At 37.0% G+C, this 12938-nt stretch overlaps 1 protein-coding gene across 1 annotated transcript in view; it reads left to right on the forward strand.

Annotated features, from left to right (window-relative positions):
• The window catches only part of CUL5 (cullin 5), a 31934-nt gene extending 20747 nt beyond the window's left edge, over window positions 1–11187 (forward strand). The window contains exons 12-19 of the mRNA XM_071734856.1: window positions 1397–1529; window positions 2055–2186; window positions 2828–2951; window positions 3649–3824; window positions 3953–4114; window positions 4777–4895; window positions 6233–6360; window positions 7515–11187. Coding sequence (XP_071590957.1) covers window positions 1397–1529; window positions 2055–2186; window positions 2828–2951; window positions 3649–3824; window positions 3953–4114; window positions 4777–4895; window positions 6233–6360; window positions 7515–7705 — 1165 coding nt within the window. The 3' untranslated portion in view covers window positions 7706–11187. The remainder of the gene's footprint in view (window positions 1–1396; window positions 1530–2054; window positions 2187–2827; window positions 2952–3648; window positions 3825–3952; window positions 4115–4776; window positions 4896–6232; window positions 6361–7514) is intronic.
• The last annotated feature ends 1751 nt before the right edge of the window (window positions 11188–12938 follow it).

A 12938-nucleotide genomic window follows, 5' to 3' on the forward strand; every position in this document is an offset into this window, starting at 1 on the left:
CTTGGAGAAACACCTTACCAAAAGATGGGATCTCTGCTTTATATACTTTGTATAGATGTAGGCAAGACAGAAGAATTTTTAGGTCTCTATAACATTTTCATTTCCCCAGGAACATCCAAATCAATACCTTATCCAAACTGTACCTAGTGACTTCTTAAAAACCCTCATGATAGTGGTGGTCTTCTCTTCATAGTACTTATACTGCCTGGCTTCAATAAAATGAAACTTCATCCTGCTTAATTTGTGAAATTAAGTTCAACTTAAGAATATGGAATTTTGTAGTTTTTCATTGCTATCAAGATCTTGAAGACACCTATTCAGAAATACCTGGGAATACACTGATTAAAAAAGGGTTCTGTCTTTTAACAACCAAAAGTCTGGCAATCTCTTTTTACTTCAGATGGTCTTTAGGAGGGCAGAATACACAGCCTGCAAGTTCATGGATTAAAATGGACAAGTTGTCTAAAGTGTTTTAGCACCATCTACATTAGTTGATGAGAGGGTGAAAGAATGATCAAGAACACTGGATCCCTGAGTATCCCTACAGCTTCCTACCTGTAGTTTTACTGCCTTTGTTTTGGGCCCTTGAGACTACTGATCAAACTGATTCTAGAAACAGAGATTGAACCTTAGCACTGTTTTATTCAGCAGTGCAGACAGTGGTTCAGAACATGACCTCGTGCTTGCATGCTTTTTTTAAGAACCAGTCTGCTGTTTTTCAGCCTTTAATCTCCAAGTTGTTAGTCTGCTGTTCATACATATTGTAAAATAATTTTGTCCCATTGCTATGCATTAAATGTGAGGTGGTTTGCAGTCTGTGAAATGCAGTGCAGGAAACTGCCGTTGATACATCTATTACAGAATCACAGAAAGTTAAGGGTTGGGAAGTACCTTGAAAGATCATTGAGTCCAACCCCCCTGCCAGAGCAGGGTCACCTACAGGAGGTCACACAGGTGGGCTTTGAATGTCTCCAGGGAAGGAGACTCCACAACCTCCCTGGGCAGCCTTTGCCAGTGCTTAGAGCATACTGATAAGATGAGTGAAACATTTCACTTCAGCATTTGTTAATTCTGTACTAAAATACTTCTGCCATTCAATATTCAGTTGTTTCAAACTGTTCTTTGAATGTAACACTTCATTGGTTGAGTTCTAAAATTAAAAGCAGCTGGGATTCCCAAGATGTAGAACCTGTCTAAAAATGCTTGGTAGTGTTTATTCTTCTAAGTAGATGAAGGACTTATGCCTATTTTTATATTAGTTTAACAAGGATATAACCAGCACCTGGATCCCTGCCAAGGGGATCAAAAAAGAGAGGTCTGTCTTGTTAGTAGTGTGACTCTTCAGAATAGTGAGATTCCATACAGTCTGAAGATATGTTGTTTTTCTTTTATTTAGTGTTGGATTAAAAACACAGCCTGAATCCAAATGCCCTGAGCTTCTTGCTAATTACTGTGACATGTTGCTAAGAAAAACACCACTAAGCAAAAAACTGACTTCTGAAGAAATTGAAGCCAAGCTTAAAGAAGTGGTATGGTTTTGCTTCCTACTTCTTGGTTATTCTGAAGAATGAATTTCTTGGTTTATTTCCTTATGTGTGTCAAGGCTTTTATCTTCAACAACAGCTACACAAGGTGTAATAATAGGGAATAGAGTTTTATTATGTCCTCACATGTGTATGGGTTTAAAACTTGTAAGCAATGCAGTGTTTTGTGTGTCTGTGTCAGTTCACAAAATCAGTATGCTAAATTAGTGCCTGTATCAGACTATAATGCATTACCCTAACCTTGGTCTAGAAAGTAATAGCAGTATGTAAAGTCTCCTCTGTCAATGTCTTTTCTGATTTAAGAAAAGGGTCTTGATGGTTGACAAATGAAGAAACTGGAGGTGTGATACAAAGATTCATAGCTAATGCCTGTGAAAGTAGTAACAGCTGCTCTTAAGTCAATGTCAAATAGCCTTTTTCTATTTTATAGTCTACAGTGGCATTACATCAGTTTTTGAAGACTTGTCTGATTGACAGTGCAAATAAATATATTAAAATCTTTTTTGACAGCTTTTGGTACTTAAATATGTACAGAATAAAGATGTTTTCATGCGATATCACAAAGCTCACTTAACAAGACGCCTGATATTAGATATATCAGCTGACAGTGAAATTGAGGAGAATATGGTGGAATGGCTCAGAGTAAGTAGCTTGGCATCTTTCTTTCTTTGGATGTGCCTCTTGCTTGTAGTGTTATATTAATTCCCAGTCTTGAACTTAAGATATCCTTCTTGCTTAGATGAGTTCTATCTTAAATTCCAGACCACTCAGTGACATCTTACGCTTCTTTTTATTGCAATATTTTGTGCAAGTAGAACAGTTTTGCAATTTTCTAAGAGAAATTATAGTGGTACTGATAGATTTTAAAAGATTTCGCATGTGGTTATCTGAAGACTTTGTATATTCCATATTCAAATGAGCAAAATGCAGTGTACTTGTTTAGCTATGTAAATAATTAGTGATGTGTTCTCACTGTGAAATTTTATGTAGATTAGAATATTACTTGCATGCTTTAAACATTCCTTCAAATCTCAGATTTCACTTTTTCCTTAATGCATGATTACGTTTTTCAGCACTTGGATTTCTTTAAAAGAATCATCATATCCCCTTAACGGGTAACATGCAAAAAAATTTATACTTCAGTGCAGATTAACTGTTACTGTAGAATGGTGATACCTGTGCACTTTAATGCTCTTCACTTTTTTGAGTTTATTATTTTAAAAATAAAGCTTTTTGTTCATAGTTGCCTCTGTCATAGTTTAGTGTTTTGTTTGTTTATACAGGAAGTAGGAATGCCAGCAGATTATGTAAACAAGCTGGCTAGAATGTTCCAGGATATTAAAGTGTCTGAAGACTTGAACCAGGCCTTCAAAGAAATGCACAAAAATAATAAACTTGCTTTACCAGGTACTATTTTCAAATAATTTGCAATTTTTTCTTTCTCTTCATGAAAAATAATTCTGTTGAATCTTGAATTTAAAATTACATCAACTGCAGGTTAAACGTCTTCAGGACATTGTTATCCCTAGTTTGGAAGTGCCTGTAGACTGTGCTTTCTCTTACAGTTGATACTGGAGCTATATCATTCTGTATTTTACTGTGGGTTTTCATTATGAGCAGTCTTGTAGGTACAGACCCCCTGCTCTTGTTAATTTCCAAGCAGGGGCTTGGATCAGTATCAGCCAGGTGAATGGCTGAACTACCCCTTCTCTTAGGCCCTTATCATTCTTCATGAGTGCTTCATGCTGTGCTGCTTTACCTGCCAGCTCAGTCACATTTCAGAGATCAGATTTCAGTGGTAAGAGAAGCTGAGGAACATCAAGTTTTGAAGCTGCTATTGCTCTTGAGCAGGAACTTAAAAGCATCAGTTTTTAAGCTTCATCAGGGAATAAGGAGGTCTGCAGAGGCAAGCAAAAAAACCCAGAGATTTCTGTGTTGCACACAGAAAGCCAGTGGTGCATAGAGTACATGAATGTTGAAGTAGGTAGACACCTTACTACTTCCTCTGTAATGGTGTTTAGAGTAGAAAAAAAACATTAACATGCATTTTGTTATTCTGTCTGTCATAGCTGGAAATTCATATAATCCAATATTGTCTCTACAGCTGATTCTGTGAATATTAAAATTTTAAATGCTGGTGCCTGGTCTCGTAGTTCTGAAAAAGTGTTTGTCTCATTGCCCACGGAATTAGAAGATCTCATCCCAGAAGTTGAAGAATTTTATAAAAAGAATCACAGTGGTCGAAAACTACACTGGCATCACCTCATGTCTAATGGAATTGTAAGTATATAGTTTTTGGTATGTCAGTATCAGTAAAGAGTGGTAAATACACTGTCTGTGTATTTACAATAGTAAGAGAGCTTATGATCCAGAAATGCTTAAGAGGAAAACTGTCATTGTGTTCACAGATAACATTTAAAAACGAGGTTGGCCAGTATGACTTGGAGGTAACAACATTTCAGCTAGCTGTACTTTTTGCATGGAACCAAAGACCCAGAGAGAAGATCAGCTTTGAAAATCTTAAACTGGCAACTGAGCTCCCTGATGCGGAACTTAGGAGGACTTTATGGGTATTTCCCTTTCTCTTGAAACAGATTTCTTTATTTTTGTACTCTGAAATGCTGGATCAGTGTTTTTAAAGTGCTGTCAGATAACACTTTGAAAATGAAACATAAACATCTTTCTTGCTAATTAATCGGTTGTTATGCTGGCTTCCTGTACTACTGTTGAGCACACAAAGCCCATACATTAACACATTCTCCCTGCCCAGTGTTATTTAACTAAAGCTTTTGGAAACAGCAAGATCTTTTTGACCATATGCTATCTAAATGTGGAGTGGGACTGGTCTGTCAAATCAGTGGCGCCTGATAAATATCTGGTGCTTCAAAGTAACTGCACTGTTTGCTTTATCAGACTTTTAATTATTTTGCTCAAGAATAAAGGTAGAAATCACATAAATTAGACTTAACACCTCTTCTGTAGTCACGAGCATGTGTGTTTTACTTATTTGTATGATTTTACTTATGCTAATCTGTTTCAGAAGATTTGGTAAACTGCATTCCCTTTCTGGTATAACTAGTATCTTTGCTTTGCCCTCTAGCAGCTCCAAACAAGGCTACACGGCTCCCTCACTACAGTCTGCACAGCAGTGAACTATATTAAAAAGTAATTGTTTCCATTTAGAAAAACTGGTGGTTTATTTTCATTCTTTCCCCCCCTCTTTTCTCTGTAGTCTCTTGTAGCATTTCCAAAGCTGAAACGTCAGGTTTTATTGTATGAACCTCAAGTCAATTCACCCAAAGACTTTACAGAAGGAACCCTCTTCTCGGTGAACCAGGAGTTCAGTTTAATGTAAGATGATGTTTGAAAAGTAAAATAAGAATGTACTATTTTATAATTAAAATAATTCTCATTAAGTATACCTTTGTCCTTTAAAGTTTTCAAGATTCAACTAGACAAATGTTTTGCTGCCCTGTCCTCAATTAGTTTTGCCAATAGTCGTGCTTTAAGTAGGTGCTTGGACTAGGTGCCATTCACCAGCTTCTTCAGAAAAATGTTTCTTTGATTATGGTTTCTGTGAAATTAAATTTCTTAAACACCTAGAGGTGACGTACAAAACTGGAGACTTTACTGGATTCCTCTTTCTACAGAGCCCATAAAATTTCATAAGGGAAGAATAGCATGTAAGCAGAGTACTAGTACTGTATTGATTATTACACAAACATTTAAGTTTCAACAGCAGAGTAATTAAGTTAAACTTGGATTTGAAAGTGCTTAAATAAGATGTAATGTAAAAAAAAAACAGATTTTTGATTTTGCTTTCAGCAGAGAGGAGTGTCTTTGTTTCAGTCAGAATTGCAGTGCTCTTTTACTAGTGCTTTGAAATCTTTCAGAGCATAAAATTGTATAAAGGGAGAGAATACATAAATAGTATATAGTACATTCAGCATGTTTTACTTTGGTTTTTGCCTCTTTTTATTATCAGTGAGTGTGACTAGAACTGGCTCTGTGTGCTAGTAGCCTCACATTCTGGGCCTCATTGTCAGTAGCAGCAGGACATCTGGATGTGGGAAGAGAGACAGAGGTGATGAGTCTGCTTTCCTGGGGCTTAGTTTCTTGCCCAGAGCCATGGTGTTTGTTCATGTCATTAGGATCATGAGCTCTGGGAGGTGATGAGAGGGCATGACAGAAAGAAGCAGGCTATACAGGAAGTTTGTGGGTGACCACTGAAGAGTGCCAGAGTGCCATCAGCTTTCTTTGTTACAATAGCTGTTATTTGTCCTTTTTTTTTTTTTTTTTTCTTTTCTGCTGGACAGACAGTTCTTTGGATGGAAAATGAACTAATCCCTAATTTCCTGAATTTGGTTGTTAAAAACTTCCTCTGAGGAGCCATAGTTTTATATAGTTAAACTGAAGTCTATTTCTCTGAAATGTTTTTATTTAATAATAATGGTAATTTTTCAACTTTGGACAATATCAGTTTCAGGTGATGGATTTTTTTGTAATGCAAGTTTATGCAGGTTTTATTGTGCAGAGACATTGAGTTTTGATTTGTCAGCTGCAGTCTCATTGTTGCAATGCCTATGAATAGTTGATACATGATGGTACTCCTTGCTGCTATAATTTAACAGAATTCCTTAATTGAAAATGTATGTTTTGCTTATTTTCATAAAATCCAACTTTTCCAGAAAAAATGCTAAAGTTCAGAAAAGGGGCAAGATAAATTTGATTGGTCGCTTGCAACTTACTACAGAGAGAATGCGGGAAGAGGAAAATGAAGGAATAGTCCAGCTAAGAATATTACGAACCCAGGCAAGTAAACTGCCAGAGATATAAAAAATTACCATCTTTTTTTTGTCATAGTATCACTACTGCATGCTGTCCCTGACTGGATCTCAGTGAATGCTGTTGAGTCCCATGGGCTCCTACTTTTGCTGTGTGCTTAGATTCTTCATGGGTACTGGATTTTGCATCTGTGTTTATGCCCTTATAGCTGTTGAATTCTGATGAATTTTTTAAGAGGTTTTAAAGAGGACAAAGCAGGTATCAAGTAAGCAGTAAAGGTTTACCTGTGTAGTGGTGGGTAACAGAAGCAGGTGGTAAGGTTGACTGACTTGAACCACCAGTGGAAACAGCTTTGTTGATCTTGAGACTTCTTTGACTGCTTTGTGTGAAGAGCTCATAGGATCATGCTTTAGTCAATTATGCCTTTAGTAATTATATTTAGTAATTATGCCTTGAGAAGCCTTCTCTTAAGAGGGAAAGTTTATAAATGCATATTAGATTTACAAGCTGCAGCTTCCTGCTTTGTGGCTGGTTGTCCTTCAGTCAGGTACTCATCTCAGATCTTTTGAGCTGATAATTCTAAAAAAAACTGAATTTTTTTTTCAGGCATCAGAAATTATCGTCTACAGCAAAGTCTCAAAAATCCCATCTTTCCTTCAAATTGCAGGTCTCTTCTATCAGTCAGTTCAGATTCCAGGCCATGCACATTGTTGTACCACTTGACTTAATGTCGTGGCCAAACTTCCAGCAGAAGGATTAATGCCTGATTGTATTGATGAAAAGAGAACTCCTTGTGAGTTCCAGTTTGACCTTAAGCTTACATTTCATGAGGGATTCACAAGGTATTTCAAGTCACCCAAGAAATGGTGACTCTTAAGAGAGTGAATGAAAATAAGGTTTTAATGAGTAACTGACCCTATAGGTGTAAGATTTAACTGCAGATTCTCCTTTGACTGGACTCATGTCTCACCACTGCTTCGTTCTTTTCCATTACCAGCTTTTTCACAACAGCAGGTCAATGTCTACTTAAACTAAGGAATGCAGCATTTATCTGATTTTTAAGGAAAAATACAGATTTCTTTGCTGTATTGCCTTACAAGGAGTTCCCTATTAATGATTGTCACTTCACCCAAGCATTTCCAAAAAAATTACTTGTTTTTTTTTCTCCTGTCCCCCACCAGGAAGCTATCATCCAAATAATGAAAATGCGGAAGAAAATTACTAATGCCCAGCTTCAGACTGAACTGGTAGAAATATTGAAAAACATGTTCTTGCCACAAAAGAAAATGATAAAGGAGCAAATTGAATGGCTTATAGAGCACAAATATATCAGAAGAGATGAGTCGGATATCAACACCTTCATATATATGGCATAATGTGAGGACTCTGCAGGATGCTGAGGACATATTTGGAAGGGTGCTTGGACAGACAGCTGCAACAGTTTGTGCTGCAGAAGGACTTGTTCTGACTTTTGTTACGTATTCAAATCCCTGCCTTACCTTACAGAGGACTATATTTTGCCAATCTCATTCAGCTAGCATGATGGCATTCCCTTCATGTTGCACACTTTTAACAGCATGCTGTTTTGTGGGAAACTTGCATTCATGAAGAGCCCATTGTGAACTTTTTAAAGTAGATTTGATTTACACCCACCAGGAAGAATACAGGTTTGGGTTTTTAGATGACCAGTACTTGCACAAGGAAAAAATATTCAAATATTCATGCACTGAGGAACTGCTATTAGTTTTGTTTTGGGTTTGGGTTTTTTGGTTTTGTTTTGTTTTGCTTTTTTTCTTTTTTTGGTTGGTGTTTGTTTTGTTTTTTTTTTAATGCAATTAGGACTAGAAGTAGCACTTTCACTTTTGTGTTTTGGATCAACATAATAATGTACTGTCCACTTCTGATCCTTTTTATGTAATAACACTTGAGAGACACACACATGCATCACAACTGATATGTATTTGTTACTGTTAAAATCTGTTGGCTAGAGCAGTGCTTCAATCTAGTAACTGGATTTTAATAATTGACAGAGAAGTGACATAAGAGTAATTCCAAGTCATGGGTGATATTTTTCCTTAAGCAAGAGATCATTGTTTTTAAATTGTTTGCTGTAAACAAGTGGATATACATAATTTGGTTGATTTGCCACAATCCTTTTTGAGAAGGTAAAGCTTTCCTGAATGATACTTCACTATATAAGCGTTTTCATTCTTATACTGAACAGAAATATTAAGTGTATTTCTTTGTACATTTAATATTTGTATTCCAAATATTTAAGTATGACTACATATATCTGAATGCATTAAAGAGTTATTGATGCACAACTCCCCCAGAAAGAAAATAGCACTTGAAGATCCCTGTACTAATTCTGTATTGGTAACTTTATATAAATACACGCAAGGATTAGTCCAGTTGGACTGGTTTGTTGCTTAGAAGTCAACATCTTTATACAAGAAACAAACAAACCCTCTGGTTTTTATTTTGAATCTTTCAGGGTAGGAAATACAATTCTAACGAAAATGGTAGAAACCTAAAGAAAAAAATCTTGTTTAGTGTACGCAGAGAGAGTGCCAAATACATGTCAGGAATTTCAACTTTTTAATATTACCTCTTCTATTTTCAATCATCCTAAGTAGTTGTTTGGCACTACCTGCCTCTCTGGTACTCTGAAATGTCCCAGCATTTACTGAACTGATAACATGACTCACTGGAGCAGAGTGCCTGTCTTAGGACAAAAGGTAAGTTGTGTTTTACTCGGTTCTGTATGAATATTCCTCTGTAAATCGCAAGTGTGTGATTTCTTTTCTCTAATTAACCTGTTCAAGTACAGGATCTAAAGGTCTCATCTTTGTGATTGAAAGGGGAAGAGGATACCGTTAACTTTAGTCAAAAAGTAAAACCTTCCAGGAAGTAAGAGGAGACGGTCTACTTTTACCTGGTTGCAGTAAAGTATAAAGTGAGAGTGGTTTTAAACAGACTGCAAGAATGGCTGTTTGCACCCTTAAACAGGCTGCATGCTCTATTACTAATGGAAATGCCAATGTGACTGCCTGAGAACAAGTGTGTACTTGGATATCTATCTGAGTAAGAAATTTTTGGTAGTGAGAGTTTTATGAACAAGAGATGGAGAGAACTCAAGACCTGGCCAGTTACTGTTGATTGAAATCCCACAGCTTATGTTATGTGCTTTTATTGATACTCAAAAGCAGGTGCTGTTTAGAGCATTGCATCTTCTATGTTGGCCCTGTGGTATTGCAATTCAAAATCAAAAGCAAGTGGTGCTTTGTGTAGTTAGCAAGTGAGACTATTTCAACATCAGAAAACAAAATTGTAATAAAAAGCTTTGTGCTGCAAGACTTTTCAGTCTTTGTAACTTAAAAGGAAAAAATGCTCACTTGGGATAATTGGGGGAAAACATGACAGCCTAAGGGCACGCTTTTCAAGGGAAATAATTCCAGCCCTTAACCAGAGAAGAGCAGGTGTGAAATTGTCACGCAGGAAGAGTGGCAGAGGGGGTAGCACTGATTTTGATGCTATTGATTTAGTTTTGGAGAGAATTTTTAAGAGACTGCAACTCAGATACAACTATTGAGGAAGCTGGAGTGTATGCAGAAAGAGACAGATTGCCAACAGCTAAGGAGCTACATGTTCCTTCAACTAATATAAAATAATGCAACCTAAATGTTATCTATATTTTTCAACACCTGGGATGCAGAAATATAATGGGCAATGTGCCTATGACATGGTCATTTTTCTTTAAATATATACTGGAAATTGATGTTGGGTTTTTTATTAAATGAGACTCACACCAGCAAATTTGTTAAAAATGCAGAATCACTTTTAGCATCCTTCATCAGGTCACTTTCACCAATATGCACTTAAACAAGTATCACCTGGGGTACAGGGAGATACCTGGGATAAACTGTTCTTTTGGGGAGGGTAGAGTTCAGATCAAACTGAAAGTGAACTGTTCTTCACTTGCAATATGGCAACAACGCACTTTTAAGGCTGCAGTTTTTAGCTATGAATATTTATGTCCAAAGACCTAGCTTAAAGAGGTGCTGCATCTGAAAAACATGTTGCCACACACACTGCCACGGTGAATAGCTATGGAATGAAATCTGGTGTAGAAGGGGGGTGGGGAGGAATCATTCTTGACGGGTGTAATTAAGAAATACTGTTAAACCTTTCTCTGTCCCAACAACTTGATGAGAATCTTGGTTTCAATTCTGAAGTCTTCCATTTTCCTCTTTCAACAGTTGGTGTCCCTAGCTTCTATTTTTCCTCATCTGTCTTTCATTTTGTTATTAGTGTAATGCAATTGCATTTCCAAAAGACAGTGTGACTTTCTCATTTTCACCTTTCTAAACTGAATATAAGTGTTCTGAATGTTCATACGTTGCATTTATTTGCATTGGGATGCCATTGTCCTGTAAAGTGCAAATTTTAAAACTACAATTGGCAAAAAGATTTGATAGTTTTACAGAAAGATTTATTATCTTAAACTCAAACTGTTTTCTATTTTCATCCAAATGACTGGGATGCTATCTTTGTAATTCTTTGAGGTCATATTTGTGAAATAAACAATACATGAAAATTTTCCTGTCATATACACTATATGTAGTCTGGAGTGTTGAGCAAACTTGAGTCCCTGAGTTGTAATATCTATCTACATATGGTATTTACAATTTTGAATGTGTGCCACTACCAAGATAATAATGCTGTACAATTTTGAATGGTGGTAGTTTCTGTATGGCAGTCCAGCTGAACTATTTTGATGTACTGCTTAATTTTTGAATTTTATTTTTTAAGTTGTATAATTTATTTTCTTGCAAAATAAAAATGTAATATAAAAGACTGCTCATTTAGTAAGGTATTTTGGTGTCTTCCCATGCAAAATTTTAAAGTTGACTTCAGGTGCTGCTCCTGAAAAATGCCTGTTTGAAGTTTGCCTGATTCCAAGTCCTGAAGTCTATTACAATCAGATTACTAAAAAAAAAATATCCTTTCTTGTTACGATTTTTCAAGTACCTAAGGTTATATGTAGAACTATTTTATTTTCCAAATCCTGTTTAATGATTAGCTGTGGTCTTTCAATTTAAAGGTATCAAAGCCTGCCATGCCAGAAGTGTCTGGAGGTGCCTGTCTTAATGGCATTTTTAAGAAGGGTGATGTCTGTCTGACTTACTGGAAGCACTGAATGTCTTGGTTGATTTGTCTCTGAAATGACTTGTAATGAACATCCCTGAGAACTGCTGGCATTGTCACCAGATTGTTGGGACCCTCATGTACCTGGTCCTGCAGGAACCAAGTGGTGATGTGGAACAGATGATTGCCCAAAGGAGTGGTTTCACTGTAATGGCTTTTCTTCTTTGATTGTCCTTGCCTTTTAGGAGAATCTTATTTTACATTTCAACTTTTAAGAGCACCAGGTAACATCAGTGTTTGGAGGTTTTGGGTATATGCAAAGATCAGAACTATTTGCATAGAATAAATAACCACCTGACTACTCAGTGCACACAGCAATATTCAAACTGGCAGTTCTTGCAGGCAGAAATTCAATAGCATGCTGCCATTATTTCCAAACCTTTTTTTTGCCCTGTTAGGGCAAAGTGTTGTCTTTTCCAGCAATGGTTTTCCAGGTGGAGCTGTGCTCTGGAAACAAGCCAATTCTCACAGAAGTTGCTTAGCTGATGTAGCTCCTACTAGTTTAAATTGATCACAGTTTAGGCAGAATGATTGACCTAAATACAAAAGGCTCAATACCTGCTTCATTCTTTCTGTTAACTAAGAATTAATTTGGCTTTATTTCTTTCTTTCTTTGCTTTACATGTAAACCTCTCTCTCTAGTTTTAGGCATTTCATCCTCATTTATTCTAGTGAGGGAGATCCACTGTGTAACTTCAGTTGGGTCCCATGCTTCATGCCCTGCATGTGATCTAAAGCACCTCCTGCTTTCACCTGCACATCTGCAGCATGGTGAAGGCAAATCTTGCCTCCTGAAAGTGACTTTGAAGTTACTACATTTAGTAGTAACTTCTTGGTGAGAGGAGATACTGAAAGAACTGAAGAAGGGAATGCACCAGGGTTTGCTTTCTGACTTTGAGATCAGAGTTTATTATTGCATATGGACAGCTCAAGATTTGCCATCTGTTGCAGTCATTGATTTCTACTAATGAAGGCATCAAGGAAATCACACTTCCTGGATTTTTGTAGCAGGCAGTTGAAACTTAGGTCAAGTTGAGGTAAATAACACACAGCCAAACAGGCACTCTAGATGACAGTAAGCCCCCCCCCCCCAGCCCAGCTGCCATTAAGCCCTTGCTTCTGCAGGCACTGAGGAATGAAACAGGACTGCTGGCCAAGGTGTGTCACTTATGGCAGCCAGCTCCATTGCCAGGGGACTGATGGGTTGCCAGCAGCTTTTGACCAGGTTCCATATCAAATAGTATGAAGGGGACCAAATTGCCACAGAAAACAGGGAAACTACAGCTTCAGCTAGGAGAGGAGCATTCAAAAGTGGATGTGACTGAGTTATAGAAACAGAAAGGCAGAACTATTTCTGCAGAATCTTGTAACATCGGAACTAAGGCTACATGATAAAACCAG

Source organism: Heliangelus exortis, chromosome 1 (genome assembly GCF_036169615.1).
Source record: "Heliangelus exortis chromosome 1, bHelExo1.hap1, whole genome shotgun sequence".
In the NCBI taxonomy this organism is placed as follows: Eukaryota; Metazoa; Chordata; class Aves; order Apodiformes; family Trochilidae; genus Heliangelus; species Heliangelus exortis.